Source organism: Sciurus carolinensis, chromosome 17, assembly GCF_902686445.1.
Source record: "Sciurus carolinensis chromosome 17, mSciCar1.2, whole genome shotgun sequence".
Lineage (NCBI taxonomy): Eukaryota > Metazoa > Chordata > Mammalia > Rodentia > Sciuridae > Sciurus > Sciurus carolinensis.
This window is the reverse complement of record NC_062229.1, coordinates 32285345-32302366: the sequence shown is the minus strand read 5'-3', so window position 1 is coordinate 32302366 and position 17022 is coordinate 32285345. Positions and strand designations below refer to the sequence as shown.

General features: G+C 37.7%; 1 protein-coding gene across 2 annotated transcripts in view; it reads right to left on the bottom strand.

Annotated features, from left to right (window-relative positions):
- The window catches only part of Trank1 (tetratricopeptide repeat and ankyrin repeat containing 1), a 96426-nt gene that overhangs the window by 31259 nt on the left and 48145 nt on the right, over positions 1-17022 (bottom strand). For both annotated transcript variants that reach the window (XM_047531907.1, XM_047531908.1), the window contains 4 exons: positions 13262-13432; positions 5583-5744; positions 2332-2586; positions 800-976 (listed from right to left, as the gene is read on the bottom strand). In XM_047531907.1, coding sequence (XP_047387863.1) covers positions 800-976; positions 2332-2586; positions 5583-5744; positions 13262-13432 — 765 coding nt within the window. The remainder of the gene's footprint in view (positions 1-799; positions 977-2331; positions 2587-5582; positions 5745-13261; positions 13433-17022) is intronic.

The window sequence follows — 17022 nt, the reverse complement described above, 5'->3', positions numbered from 1 at the left end:
TCCCCAACTCAAATGTCAGGAGTAAGTCTGGAAATCACCTTATAATACTGTATCCAGTGAGATCTTGCATGCCAGGATTCTTGAAAATGGTGTAAATAAATAGAAAGTATCTGTCAGCTACTGATAGTCAACTTTGGCATTTAAAAATCAATGTGTCCACCCTGACCATTCACCGTGATGGTCACATCTTCTCATCATGCTATGGATGAGAGACCAGGAGATATGGGCATGCTTGTCCAGGAAATGGGCCTTTTTCAGACAATGTTTCCCAAATGGAAAGATCAAAAAGTACAATACCAGTTCTAATTTCTGGCTTCTTCCCTGTTATGATTTGGATACAAGGTGTCCCCCAAAGCTCCTATGTTAATACTGGAATACTTGGAGGTGAAATGATTGGTTTGTGAAAGCTGTAACCAAATTAGTTGATATAGATCGAATGCACTGACTGGGTGGTAACTGTAAGCAGGTAAGGGGAAGCTGGAGGAGGAGATCCCTATGGCTATGCCCTGGAAAGAAGCATCTTCCCTGTCACCCCCTCAGCCTTTTTCCCTTCTCTTTCTCTGCTTCCTTGTTGCCATGAGGAGAACAGCTTTCCTTTGCCATGCCCTTTCCCCATAATGTTCTACTCACCTTGGACCCAAAGTAATGGAGTTGCTATCTATGGACCCAGACCTCTCAAACCATGAGCCCCAAATAAACTTTTCCTCCTCTAAGCTGTTCTTTTCAGGTATTTTGGTCACAGTGATGCAAAGTTAACTAAAACACTACTCAAGGAAAAGATTACTTAAAAAAGGCTTACCATTGATATCTAGAAAGATGTGGAGTGCTGCATGCAAAGGAGTATCCCCTTCAGTGAGAGAAATACTGTGGGGGTCTGCACCCTTGGTCAAGAGAAGAAAAGCCAACTCAAAGTCCTCATGTTTCAGGCACATGAGCAGTGGCCTCTCCTGGCTCTCCTGGAGACCCTCGGGCAAGGCTGGAGAGGGAAGAAAAGAAGGGCATCTGTGAGCATGTCGACATCCCTGGGAAGAGGTACAGCCTGGCTCACCTAAAGAGAAAGGGACTGCTTCTGTCACTTAGTTGCCAAGGAAGGGCTGCTGCTGACTTGACTATCAAGATCCTCCTACCACCCTGGTACTCACAGGCTGAAAGCCCTGCTCCTTCAAGTGTCCTGTCTATGGGCCTTGCCCACCGCCAGTCCCTCCTCTCATGCCACCACAGAGCCCACAGTTCCCACCATGCATTGCCTCAGAGTGAGGGCAGGGCAGGAGAATAATGGCAATCCTACTGCTTGCCTAATATCCAACACAGTCAGTGAGCAGGACATGAATACCTTTCCCACATGATTTGTTTCTACTAAGCGTTTGCTTCAATTGCCATCTTCCCTTTCGCATATCTGCCCCCTGTATCACTTTCCTTTGAACTCAATCCACAAACCCACTCTGCACTTCAATCTCCTTGAACTCCACCAAGGCTCTGCCCCGTGTAGACCTGCAGCAGCTGAGCATTCACCTCTGTGGACTTGGTTCCTGGCACCAAATCCTGGGAGAGACTCTATAAGTGCTTACTGAATCAAGGAATGAAACAGGAAACCATGACAACTACAGTTTTTGAGCAAAGAAAGTAACATTCCACATAAGGGGTTTGAAGAAATAAGTTGTAGAAGGCACTCCATCTACCTCCTGAAAGTTGTGGGTAGAGCCAATGCATAAAGCTGTGCATTGTGTATGGCATGCTAACGACTGAGGACCCAAGCACTACTGCTTCTTATGAAGGGTACTTCCGCTTACATGAGTGGAGGTGTTGGGGGGGGGTTGGTGTTTCTAAATTACTTTTTAAATAAATGCCAATCTAGCAAGATGTCTGCACACTCCAGACACATGCCCAGTTATGTGCACTTGTTCTGATTCAAGTGACAGATGTTTCCACCCACCAATTCCTTGGCTGGTTCACTAAAAACAATCATCTCAAATCCCAATCCATTGATTAGAAAAGAATATCATAAGAGTTGACCAAAAGCCTTGCAGGGAAAATCTAGCCAGAGGCCAGGGAGAAATGACCACTGTGAACTAAACCAGAGCCAAGGACCATCCACATACCTAATGCTTCTTATATTATGACAGAAAGAGAACAGGGATAACTGAAATTCACAAAAATGCACAATTCCTACAAGAAAACTCATTAACCCTCATAGCTGCTTCAAAAACACTTAAGATACAGTGGGGAGAATGAGGCAAAATTTCATGATGCCTTCAAAAGCAAGAGGAAGCCAGGTCACCAGTCCAGACAACCTGGAAAACACTCCAGTGCATTTCATCTGGGCATTCTCACCTCCACTGTCTATCAGGCGGCCCAGGAGCTGTGTCTTCCGCTGGTCCCAGGCACTGAGGTGGGGAATGATGGTGCAGATGTCCAGGTCCGAGAGGTTGCAGTCCTTGATGAAGCAATCTCCAGGTGGTGGCTCCCCACTTACTTTGCGTGTTAGCAGAAGAAGCACTTCAGGCCATTTCTGTTTTTCCAGTAAGAACTTGATGAAGGTGTTGGCGCAGTCTCGATTAATGTCACAGATCAGGTCAGGAGGAATTTCTTTCAAAAATAAGAAATCAACCACACTCGACAAAAGGTTCATATGATTTCTCTTCCTCCCCCATTACAACCCAACATTTACACACAACTAACAGAGATTACAGATCGATATTTTTAAGCACTGGTGAAACTATAAACAAATAATAACTTTGAGCAAGTTGCTTAACCACTCTTGAACATCAGTGTAACTAATGACCTTACAGGCTTATGGAGGACATTAAAAATGCCCTAAGAGAGTACAGAACCTGGCCCCAGATATAGAAGAATTGACCATTGCCTCTTGAGGCAGAGTACTGAGTTCAGTACTTGAGTCAGGCAAAAGCCTGGCAAACATACTTGAGTCAGGCAAAAGCCTGACTTAAATTTTCCATAATAGTAAGTGTATGCCCTGCTTAAGAAACACCAAATTACAGGGGAACACTGAAGGACAATTAGAAAGTCAAGATTTGTAGGATAATAGTGAGAGGGTGGTTGATCCCTCGTTCTGAATTTTGAATCATGCTACATAAGTATTGCCATCTGTCTTTGATGTCCACAGACAGGATAATGGTTATTCCATGCCATACTTCTAATGAATCTTAACAGAGAAAAACTTTTAGAGCAGATCCTCAGTAAGTAGATTGCCAGATATAGCAAATAAAAATATAGCATGCCAGTTAAAATTGAATTTCAGATGAAAAATAAATTTTTAGTGTATCTCGTGTAATATTTGGGACGTATACTAAAATAATTGTTTATCTGAGATTCAAATTCTACTGGGCATTCTGTATTTGGTCTGGCAATTCTACCAGTAAGAAAGCAGGGAGGAAGAGCAGATGGGAAGAAATCAAAAATTACCTAAATATGAGCAACCTGATTTGCATTTGCTAGTTTTTGCTTCCCATCTTTTTCTAAATTTTCTAAAATGAATATTCATTTTAATATTTTAAATATTCATTTAAAATAAGAACAAATTAAATATAGGCAAGTCTATCATCTTATTTTAACAAGGATTAGAATAAAAGTAAAAAGGCAAACTTTTAAAATAAACATTTGCACTTTCTCTTCCCCAGAATCTATTCACTGGTCTTCTTGGTAACCACACTCCCACTCTCCAGTACTCTGCTAAGGTATGAAAGGGACAGGGCAGCACGTGATTTGGGCCTGAACCAGTCAAGACTCTCCATCCTCCTGATCAGTTATTGGTTCAGAGGTATGCACTGACCAAAAGTGAAGCCTTGGACTTTTGTTCCAACTGCCATGAGAAAGAAATGGGTCCACAAGTTCAGAAATGCTGGATAAGTCACAGATTAGAGATCTAGATTTGTTCCCACTGAGAGTCTAAGACAAAACCTGACCAGAGGACAGTTAAGTTGAAGATGGGAGGGAATGGGTGCTGTTGACAGAGGTTACAGTTCATTTCTAGCATGGAAGTGAAAAATAAAAGAAAGTTACTTTTTTGACAACTTAAGCCAATTTGAGTCTGCCAATTCCAAAAGAAACAGTTATCAACATCCCATTCTATGAGCAGTTAAAGACACAAAGAGGAGAGAAAAAGAGACAAAAGAGTTAAGTAAATTCAAGACTTAACTCTGGAGGAAAGCTGTGGGAAGAATAGGAAAGACACAAGAGTGTGGAACACAGAGAAAAAGGGAAAGAGCCTACCCAGAGACAGAGGATCCCACACTGACCCACAGGATCCCCCAAAGAGAAACAAAGGAAGCTCAGGAACACAGACCCTAAGAAACAAAGGACATTCTAGATATAACATTCCCATCTTGAAAGATTTTGACCAAGGTCAAGTTTTATTTTCATAACGCTAAGTTAGTATAAAAGAATGACTTCATGTGTCAGATGACATTAAGTCCAAAACTAAGAGGATCCCTAGATGTGATTTGTACAGAATGTTCACATCTAATAGATCTCACAAAAGGAGGGCTCATCCAAGAGACTTGTGTGTGCCATTTGTCTTTGACCCATTTCTTTCATATACAAGAAAACAAGTCCAATATTGCAATGGAAACTTATTCAACTCACCCTAAAAGCTAATGAGTATTAACATTTTATGTAGAGGACTTTGGATTAAATGATCTATACATTATCTCATGAGATTAGTTCCCCAGCTGAGTCCAGGATGACAAAATTGAAGCTTAAAGAGGTAAGTAATTGAACCAAAGTCATAGATCAAGCAAGTGGTAGAACTAAGACTCAAACTCAAAACTTCAAGCCTTGGGACTGGGGAGATAGCTCAGTCGGTAGAGTGCTTGCCTTGTAATAAGCACAAGGCCCTGGGTTCGATCCCCAGTAACCCCCCCCCCAAAAAAAAAACAACAACTTCAAGCCTTAAATACTAGGATCTGCTATATATCCTGAAAAGCATTTCTGGCTCTTTGGTCATGTCTTCCTGTGCGCTCTGTAAAACTGAGACATCTCAGTCTTATTGAAATGTCAGTTTTTTAAATGCTAAATTTCAAAAACTTAGAACTCCTAGAACATGCCATAATTATCTAAAGTTTATCATCTAAAGTTCTCTGGGGAAAGTTTCCTGGTTTCCTCATAAAGAAAAAAATTAACATTCAATTCTACAATAACCTATACTCCAACATTAGCCATTATGTATAGAAAAAAACATCTGTGATATGTAAAGAGTAACTACCTCTGCAAAGAATAATTAATAAGACAGTTTACATGAAAAACTAGTACCAGAGGTTGCCTCTGGGGATGGAATTTAGGGACTTTTCTCTATCATACAACCTAGATAGACTTTTCACTGAAGAACTCTCTGTGCTGTTTAAATGTTCTAGATGTAGATGAATGACGTTTATTTTTAGAGAATAATTTTTAAAAGATATTAGAGTTGAATTTGGTCTTGGATTTTGAGGCACTGAAGATTAAATCCAGGCCTTATGCATGCTAAGCCTACTTTTTATCACTGAGCAACATCCCCAGTTCCTAGAAAAGCAAATTAATGGGCACAGATCATCTTTAACACAACTGAATGTTGTGAAGAAAAATACCTTGCAGAGAAGAAAGGAGGCGCAAAAACCTCTGAACTACTTCCTGCTTCAGAAAGTTTTTATGCAATAACCGGTTTCCTGAATTCATGTACCGCACCAGTTGCTCAGAGGTCTTCCGGAAAGTGTCGCTGTCACTAGTGGGTCCATCACCACTGATGAGTCCTGCAAAACACCACCACGTGATGCTTCTGAATGCAGAGATTGCGGCTGTGGTAGATTGCAAAAATAACCACAATTCTCTTCCCCTCTGTGTATTCACATTTTTTGCAACATAACTTTGCAGCTCCTTCCATCAAGAAGGGTGGATTTCAGTCCTTTTATTTTGGCCTGGCTTATAGAGTTGCTATGACTAGTATATTTCGGTAGATGCGATTTTTGTGCCAGTTTTGAGCCTGGGCCTCAAGAAATTTTGTATTCTTCTATTAGCTCTTAGAACCCAGCCTCTGCCATAAGAAGAAGTTCAGGCTAGCCTGCTGGGGAATAAGAGACAGTATGGAACAAAGAGAAATCAGCTTGAAATCAGTTATCCAATCTGAGGCTTCATAGATGTGAAAGAGCCCAACCAAGATCAGCAAAGACTGCAGACACTTGAAGGAGTTCAATTAAGATTTTAAGAACAGCCCAGATTAAATTGTGGACATACAGAATCAAGAGCTAAATAAATGCTTTTTTTAAGTCATTAAATTTGGGGTAGTCTGTTAAGATAACTAATAAAACAATTCAGGGAAGTAACAGTAGAAAGGTGGCTTAGTGCAATGGCATCATCCAACCATATGCAAACCATTCAAATTTGTATCCCTTACTGACAACCTGGAAAGGCCACTTTAAGTAAAGAGTCATCTCTCTGGCCAAGGAAGACAATTATCTCCTTGATTCAACTTATTCAAGTAAACAGTCATGATGACAAAACACCTACTGATGATGTTAAAACTGAATTACACCCTCAAAAAGCATTCTTAGTCTAAATGGAATCTTACTGAACAGATAGGAGAGCAAAGGTGTGCATTCTTTCTCACCAAAAGAAAAGAGCCTGACTCAACAGTAGAACTGCTCTCATGGTTGTAAAGAGATGAATTAATGTACAGTGTTGTGTTCTAACAAAGTGCAAACATATTAAAAGAGATGGACTATTTGAAAATGAGAGCAAACAATAAAAGCATTGTTATCTTCAGACAGGCTGCTCAGAAGCAGGTCCAGAGTCAAGGAATTGTGTGCGAGTAGTTTATTAAGGAGGAAGACCAGCAAAGGAGTAAGGAAGCAAGAGAAAAGTGGAAGAGGACTCCAACTGAGGGTGTGAGTTCAAGCAAAGTCCCACAGAGAGTGGCCTTGCCTCATCCCACAGGGGATTTCTGGAGTGTAACTCACACCTCAGAGTTGTCTCTATGTAAGGTAACTGGAAAGAGTTTTCATATTCTCACATCTATCAGTCACTGCCCACAGGCTGCAATGGAAAATGGAAATTCCCAGGCACCTCTGGTTTGAAGGAGCATGAGCCAAATGGGCTCTGTAAGTCCAAAGATAGTCCTTGAAAACAAAACAAGTCTTAGGTACTGAATTTTCAAAATGAAGAAACACAAAGGTTAGGAAGTGCACAGAAATGGTAAAAGGAATCCAATGAAGGAACTCCAGCCTTATCTGATGCACACCTGGATCACATTTCAACAAATCAAATCAGCACACCAGAAACATCCATGCACCAACTTCTGGGGCAAACACTCATTGCCATTGAATCAAGAGAGTTTCAGATACCAGGCAGAAGTAGGATCTACACTACTCCAAAGAAGAGAAGAAGGTAACTTTGCCAGATGAGAACCCACATCACTTTAACTAGAAGCATACTGAGACAGAAAACATGTGGGTGGTAGTGGAATGATGTCTGGCTGGCACCCCTGGACTTTGCCTCCTACCTTCATCCTAAAATACCTATGAAGACACAGAAAACAATAAAACCTTACAGTACAGAAAAAAAAAAAAAAATAGGGCCTTTGGTAAAAGAAGAATTTCCTTCACTATCAAGCTGAGGGAAGCTTGCTGTTTGCCCCCTTGTACCATGCCATTAAAAGCTTTTCAGGCAGATCACTCATCCCCCAGAAAAATTAGCTTAGTACAAAAGTCACGTAAAAATGAACAGAAATGTGCTAAGCTTGACAATAGAGATAATCAGATGCAGTATAATAAATACATGATTACATGGTTTAGATAGTTAAGAAGGCAGTTCCAGATTAGAGAAACCTCCAGACTTTAGGGGGAAAAAGTCAGAGAATGTTTCTGATAACTAAAAATGCATAGAAGGAAAGTTCTAAGTAAGACAAATGGTGTCCCTGAATAGTAAGATGGTGGGGGGGGGGCGTGATTTGTTTATTATACTAAATTTTTTTTTTCTAAATTTTCTACAAGCTTACTAAGAGACAAAAGAAACATCAGGCTATGAAACTGCTTATGCATTATAATCACAGATTTTTTTTAAAGATGACTATTAACTGAACAATAACAAAACTGAATAAAAACAAGCCAAAGTGTAATTACAATAAATTTTTGTTTCCATAAAGAACTATATTTGTATAATTTTCTATAATGGCCATATTTAAAAAATATATTTAAGCAAATTTGAAATTAAAAATTAAAGAGATCTTCTGAAGTTAAAATAGTGCTGAGAAATATTAGGAAAATGAAATAAATTATTTCATTTTTGCCCCAAATATTTTTTAAGGTATAAAAGGCAAACTGATAAGTTGTATTACACATAATTTGATCAAGTTAAATTAATATAGACATTCCATTTTTATAAAAGAAAATAAAAATGTTATAATTATAAATGTATAGAATTAGACTAAATGACCAAATCCCAAATATATTAATTTTCCTAACAGGTGCACTTAAGAGAAAATTAGTATTTTCTTTCCTACATTTCCCACATTTTCCCAAACAAATGAAAACACAGGCTTATAAAAAGGAGAAAATGCACTGAATATCCTTTAAATCAAAACTGCACATCTACATTAACTAGAAAGGAGCAAAAAACATCAGCTTGCCTCAGAGGTCTACTCTTGAGCTCACTTGAAAAGACAAAGTGATAGTAACACAAAGGCTCCAATCTGCTTGTTCTTGGTCTTAAGAGCTAAGCAGCAACAGCTACTGGTGAAAGTGGACATGGATGCCATCTGCTGGTGGCCATGAAAGGCAAGTAAAAGCAATAATCTATAATCTTGACTATTTAGGATAAAAGTTTTGCTCTTCAAAGTGGTCCTTGGCATTCCCTGGCATTCCCTGGCACTGTGAGAAATGTAGAATCTCTGGTCTTACCCTGAACCTGCTGAATCAAAATCTGTATCTTAACAGGCTCCCAAATATTTGTGTGCATGAGCACATTGGAAAAACTCTGGTTTAGAGAACCAGAAATCTTCCCACGAGATCCTTTATTTCTCAAGCTTTATTTCTCACCTCCATGCCAAAGACAACCCTGTTGAAAGAGATCAGCACCATTGTTATCAGCAAAACGGGTTACAGAGATCCTCAGAAAGGGTCAAAGAAGAAAGCATCTTTAATCCTAGTATGAAATTGAAATGCTCATTTATCATCCAAGTGCAAAAACTTCATATCCTAAAAGATGCTGCACTCAGGACCACAGGTATAAAAAGTTAAAATTGTCGGGTGAGACTTTTTAGTCAGGAATAAGGGTACAAATACCCCAGTAGCAGCTGTTTCCAAAGACAATATTTCCCTCTGTCCCCTCAATCAATGAAGATGAGAAGGGACAATGGTCCATAAAAATAAAGTAGATCCATCTTCATTCCCATGGCTCTTGGGGCACCTTCCACCATTTTCTTGACTACTATACTACTCTGGATATAAAGGCCTTTTGGCAGTTGAAGTATATAAAACTATACTGTCCAATCAGTGGCCACTAACTTACATAAAAGTTAATTAAAGAAAAATTTTCAATTGTTTAGATGCACAAGACATACACATTTTGTACAAATATAAAACAACAAATCTCACCATTATGTACAAATATAATGAACCAATAAAAAGTGGGGAAAATAAATACTAATAAAAAAGACATACACATTTTAACTGCTCAACAGCTACATGTAACCAATGCCTATTATATCAGACACAGCAAATACAAAACATTTCCATCATCTTATGTAATTATATGGCATGGTAATGATCTAGAAAGATCTCCTAGTACCACCTTAGGTTTTGAAGTTTGTGCAACAGGCAAACTATTAGAAACAAAATGTATACTACAACTATATACAGCCATATGGATGTATAAAGGAACAGTGACAGTTAGGACAATGTCTCTCCCATTCAGAGATCATTACCCACAGAGATCATATTTGAAGATTGACTTCTACAAGGGTTCTGCTGTTAGAAGAACTACAAGAAATATAGGAAGGCTCCAACTTACTAGTCCTTCCTTACTATGGTCATCCTCTTCTTTTTAAATTTGTATCAGTTCTTTTCACTTTTAACTGTTTCTCTATAATCTTTCAATATTCCTTTAGCATTGTCATGAAAATCTTAATAGTCAGTGTTTCAGAAAACTTTGAAGTACTCAAACATCCAACAAGTTTGCCAAGGAGTACTGGGGGCTTTAGGTTTAACTGCATCCACTGCCATCACAGGTTACCTGATGAGCCAAATGGTGCACATTCCTCTCATGCATGGTTTTCTGCCAAGCAAATACAGCTGAACTGTAATGAGTAGAGACAGGCTGAGATTCTTCTACTGAGTCTCTTCTCTTGGATCCAAACACAGGCTACTGATTTAACTGGTAAAGACGAACAAAGTGAGATCCAGAACCTGTCTCAGGGCTGCCAGTGTAGCTCAGGGGTAGAGCACTTGTCAGCATATCCAAGGCCCTGGGTTCCACCCAGTCCCACAAAAGGGGGTTAAAAAAAAAAAAAAAACTGACTCAATGAGACGTTTTTTCAAAGATTCTATTATACAAGAAAATTATCAAAACTTTAAAACTACATGAATGAATATGCTAAGAAGTATTAACACTAAATATACCTATTATTCTAAGAATTAAAATCAAAATTTATAAAGATAAATTTACAAAGCAGCCACTTCCTACCATTAACTAGGAGTTCTATTTTTGTTGTTATTTTAAAACCTAGAAATTCATTGGCAAAGGAATCTGTGTGGTTATTTTAAATTTCTCAAATTGGGGAAACAATTCTGAAACTGACATCATGTACACAAACTCTCAGAAAGCTTCACAATGGTTTGTTAATTACATAACCTCAAGAAGAAATCATAATTCCTTAAAACATGAGATCATTCAAAAACTAAACATGATATGTCACAGCTTGAGAAGAACATCCACAGGAAAAAAAGAGAATTCTACAAATACATTTCTCTTTCCTCATCATCATGGCCTCATGGAAAGGACAGATGATATTAAAATAAATAAGGAAAAATTGAAATGGGGAAATTTCAGTGGGGGGTATATTAAATGAAAAGCAGCTTCAACCTTCCTACATAAAACTTTTCCATACTCTGGCAACTGCAATAATCCCTAGACGTCAGACTGCCTCCCACCTTGATGAACCCCACCTACAGACTGCCTTCTCCCACCCATTCTGGGAGGGAATTTTTCAGGAGAAACAAATTCAAATAACTACAGAACATTAACATTATCCACTTAATAAGTATTGATCAAGCTATTATTTCATTCATAAACATAAATAATATAAAGATCAGAAGATGATTAAAGAAAAGCAACAGCACAAAATAGAACTAAGAAAAGGAATTAGCTAACCCTAAAAGTAACATAAATCATTCAGGGAAGAAACGAGAACATTCTTTTTTTTTTTTTTTTTTTGTGGTGCTAGGGATCGAACCCAGGGCCTAGTGCTTGCAAGGAAAGCACTCTACCAACTGAGCTATCTCCCCAGCCCGAGAACATTCTTTAAATAAATAAATATAGATAGATAAAAAGAGATATACATACATACATACATACACATACATTCTTTATATGTATGCATATGTATACAAATATTATTATTATTATTATTTTTTTTTTTTTTGCCGTGTTGGGGATCAAACCCAGGGCCCTGTGCTTGTAAGGCAAGCACTTTACCAACTGAGCTATCTCCCCAGTCCACAAGTAATATTCTTAAATGTGATTCAAGAAGATATGATAAATGCAAAATAAGAATAAGCTGCTATAATGAGAAACAATGAGAACAAGAAAGAGATTCTTAGAAATTAAAACTATGATAACTCAAATTTTAAAGTGTAGCAATGGACAGATTGAGTTATAAAAGGAAAATCTAAAGACCAAGTTAAAAATCTAGGAAGAAAAAAAAAGGAAATTATTAGGGACATAAGTTGAGAGACATTTATTAGTAATTCAAGAAACTCGTCCATTTAATAGTAGTAGCAATGAGAAAAAAGAAACATTGGAGAGAAACAAAATAATAAAAGGTAATTTCTTTAAGCTAAGAAAGACAGATTGAAATGGACCAACAGGTGCCAAACAAGAATAATGAATAAGAACCCACATCTTGATACATCTCAAGGAAATTTGAGAACTCAAGGACAGAGAAAATTCTAGAAGGAGAAAAAAAAATCAGATTAGCATCAGACTTCTCATCAGTATAAAGTGGGAATAGAAGGCAATGAAACAATTTCTTTAAAGTTGTAACAAGGTAATATATGTATTTCATAAATCAAAAGATACCACAGATTGAACACAAGAAAAAGCTGCCATTAAAACTTCCACATATCACTGGTTGTAAAACTCATTCTAATTACAAAGGTAATAAAATGGGAGAAAGTACAACTTACTACCAATGAAATATAATATGTCTATACTCAAGTTATCCATCAATGAGAATAAAATAAAGACATTTTCAAAACCTTGTTAAGTCTACCATCCACGCTGCCTTCATGAAAAACTTATTTTTACTATCTAGCAGATCAAGAAAGAAACTTATGCAGATAACAGAGAATCATACACAAGTGCAAGAACTACAAGAAACATAAAAATACATTTCATTAAACTGGGATGCTTAAGGAGTATCACATGTAAAAAGCAAAGTTTTCAGGACATTTAGTGACTCATTTCTGTGAGTCCAGCCATGCTACTAGTTGTAGAAAGAGTAACATTTATATAAGCATGCTACCATCAATTTATAGATGAAACATGGAAAGCTCAGAGTTAAGAAATGGAATGTAAATGATACAAGTAACATTTCCAGATCAAATTCAACAAGTAGGACTGACATAGTCAAATATTTCATCTTATTCAGTAGAGTCTGTCAATAGAGACTAACCCAAATCAATAAATCAAGAAATAGAGATATAAGTATATTTTAAATTGTTAGCAGTGACTTTTTTCCGAGAAGTAGACTTGATTTTTGTTATCTCCTACTCTGTATAAATTTTTTTTACATTTTTACTGTGTACATGTGTAAAAAAAAAAATTACCTATACTGTCCAGAGGTAGATCTGGAAAAGTTCCCAAATGTCATAGATACTCTCTAAGTAAGAGTTGTCCCATTCTATCTTTCCAAAAAAAAGTAAACAAGTTTTCTGAATATTGGGGAGGAGGGGGTCTCACTTCCATATATGCATCCCAAGAAGAGATAAACTGATTTGTATCTGATATCACAGAACCAGTTTTATCCCCCCAAAAAAGTTAATGTACGGAGTTGTACCTGATAGGTCCTTAGGACATGTAGCCAGCTTTTCCAAGTGACTGTTGATTTTCTCAATGGCTTTGAAGTTCTTATTCCTCTTCAGGACATCCACAGCAGACCGAGATTGTCGATCCAGCAGAGTGGGGTCTGCCCCAAAGCGCAGGAGCATCTGCACATCCTCTGTTTGTCCTAGGGCAGGCCAAAATGAGAAGGGGGGACTGTCATGGTTCCTTCCATAAGGAGACGTCCCCATGAGTGCTCTTCCTCCCAGTTGCCCAGGACAAAAAAAATCAGGCTCCTTCTGTTTAAGAAACCTAAACTGCTAGCTTAGGGCAGTCCACCCAACTCTCCAAAGCCAGGAGTCCTGTGTGGAGTGGGAAGGACAATAGCTTTTAAGAGGTTCAGAAGTGCGCTCCTCTCTACCTTTCTCCCCTCTCCTTGGCAACAAGCAAGGAGAGGGGGAATCTGGTTACTAGGCAACAGTTACAGCTGTAAGGATAAGAGCAAGCTGTGACTTCAGTTCTTTATTCCCTAGAAAGGAAACAGAATATTGTTCCAGAAAAGATTTTAAAAAAAAAAAAGCCTATCTGGGGACAGGAGAAGAAAGTAGCAACTGCTTTGACAATCAGGTTTTTTTGTTGTTGTTGTCAGTTACCACCCTCCCAGTTCCAAATCTCTGGCTGTAAGCTCCATTTGCTGCTCTGATGTATTTATTTGCCAACCATCAAGGTGACTCTGTGATCACAGATGCAACAGTTTTCAGAATGGAACGTGTCTATCCCTGGGGGTGCACAAAGGCTTATGTCTGCACCAAATTAAACAAATTAATGTCTGATCTTCAACTTCTATACATAATCTTTAGTAAAACTCATCAAGACATCTTTATTCCAAATACCATCCTGCTTATGGTGTTCTCCTTTCTCATCTTCCTAGTCACAACTGCCCATCTCTCACTTTACAAAACTTAACTCATACTTCTCTACCCATCAAGAATCTTACCGGAGTAGGCAAAATTCTAAGGCACCAAGATTCCTGATCCATGATATAAAAATACCTTTGCCCTGTTATGCAATCAAATATTAATCTAGATGCTACTGTAATGAAACTCTGAAAAGGTAATTAGGATTCCCAAATCAGTTGACCTGAAGATGGGTAGATTATGCTGATCAGCCTGAACTAATTATATGAGTCCTAAAGATCAAAGTTCTAGAGGTCTGAAAGAGAAGAGATCAAAGATTCACAGTATGAAAGGGATTTGATGCATAAGAAATCCCCAGCAGGTATGCAGATACAAGGGACCATAGCACAAATGTATGTGGCCTGTAGAAGCTATGAGTAGCTTCTGCTGACCACCATTCAAGGAAGCAGGGACCTCAGTCAAAAATCTAGGAAGAACTAGTCCCTGCCAGTTCTACCGATAAGCTTGAAAGAGGCCTAGAAGTCTAGATGAGCACATAGCTCAGGCTAAAAGCTTGATTTCAGTCTTGCCAGAAAATGAGCAGAAACACTCACCTCACACCAGACTACTAACCTATAGAACTGTGAGCTAATAAACGGATGTTGTTCTAAGTCACTATGTTTATGGTTGTTACACAGTATAGAAAACTAATATAACTACTATATTATAATGTCCCAAAGGAAGGGACAATTAAAACTGATGCTTTCAAAGCCCATTTTAAAAGGCACTGCAATCCACCCCTACCTTCCTCTAAAACTTTATTTTTACATTTAATAATTATAAAAACATTCACTATATTTATGCTTTGATTAGCTCTGTGGTAATAATTTTAGTCATAATTCAATCCATAAAACATATTTAACCCTTAGAACCTGACAATCACAGGAATGTTTTAGCATTTAAAGTTACATGAGTATTTTTGTTCCAGAAGACTAATACTGGATGACCAATAAGGTATTCAAGCATAAAATATATTAGGAAAACATCTTTTGGAAAAGTTAATGGGAAAGATCCAAAAAAAGGAATGCACAGTTGATATTTTTTACTATTAAAGAGCTTGTCTATAATATTTAAAATGGATGTTAAAGGATATAAAATTTCTGTGACATTTACATTATTATATGTAAGGAGTAAGATGTTCTATTTTAAAATATGAACATAAGAAAAATTCTGAAAAATAATCCTTTCTTGTAATTATTTAGATTTCCATTTCCATGTTAAAAATTCCAGATATCAACTTGAAAACATGTAAAGAGGCACACAGGTTTTCAAAATTATTTTAGGGGACAAGGAAGCAAAATCCGAAGACCACTGACAAAATTTTTTGCCTGGCCAGTATTCATTCCCTCTTTTCCTGAGGCGGGGGAAAAGTTTTCCTTTGGAAAAGTGCCTCTTGTTCCGTCTCAGCCTACCTGATTTGATGAGAATAAACACCAGACAGAAACAAAGACCTGTCATACTCTACCTCCACTCCAAAGCCAGGTCCAAGAGCTAATACCACACCAGCATCTGGCCAATCAGATCATTCTGACCTACAGGTTCTGTCCGACCCACTAGCTCAAGGGGCAAAGGTCTCACCACCACCTCGCTAGTCAAATCATTCCATCCTGCTGGTTCTGTCCCATCATGCCTTCAAGAACTACCACCTGACTAGGACTTAGTTAATCAGACAGTTCCATCCTTCTAGTCAGGTGGTTGGTTCATGGAGGGCATGTGATCAAAGTCAGGTCAATTAGAATATTGATAGTATTTTTACTGAACCATTGGAAGGTATGAGGTAATCCCCTCTTTGGCTGAGATTGACAAATTGGCAGAAAGTAAGCCTGAATGTTCTGGTGCTTCAACTAAAAAAGAGCTTGACTAACAATTAACTTGGCACAGAAGAAAGCAGAGGTAAGAGGTAAGACACATTCTTGAAGACACCATTGCAGCAAGCATCTAAACCAAATTCTGGACTTTTCATTCACAACAGTCAATAAATTCCCTTTCTTGCCTAAACCAGTTGAGTACCCTATTATAACCAAGCTAGATGGAACAAGCCCTTACCCATCCTCACATCTTCAATTCTAGAAGATGATCATTTCTAGGTTTGGGTTTGCTGTTGCCCAACTCTGCTGATTCCTTGAGACTCTGCCTTCCTAGGATTTTTTCAAATCACTCTGCTGCAGAACCAACAGAACCATCATAACAATCAGCACCCACCAAAATACATCTTTTGGAAAGTTCAGACTACCAGAAAGTCTGAACCTCCCGACAATGTTTCACATGCTCTTTACATACCCCAAGGATAAACAAACAAACCAATAAGATGGAAATAAAAACAAGATATAGGACAAATACTGAAAGAAAAAAAAAAAAAAAAGCCTAAGCATTCTACAAATAACTAACATAGCCACAATAAAGGGGGTGGGAAAGAACAGTCCCTTGACTCAATGTTCTAAGGCTAAAGATAAAAAAACAAAGTAAGTATAAATGAACAAATGATTCAATAATCATAAATGTAGTTAATAAAAATGCTTCTCACTAAAAATAAATTTTAAAAAATAAAATAAATATATGGGCAGAAGGAACAATTCTTAATTACAAGAGAATTCCAAATAAAAAAGACAAAAATTAATATTGAGATTAAAGTAATAACCACTACTGACAAAATCCACCAACAGATACTATACTTAGCCTGCAAAACTTTAAGAAGAAATAAGATTATTTACAAAGTTTTGAAGTATCTCCTCCAATATATTCATTAACTATAATTTGGAAAGCTAGTTACTTTATAGTGGAGAGATTCAACAGATCACACCTTAACCAAAAAAATCAAGGT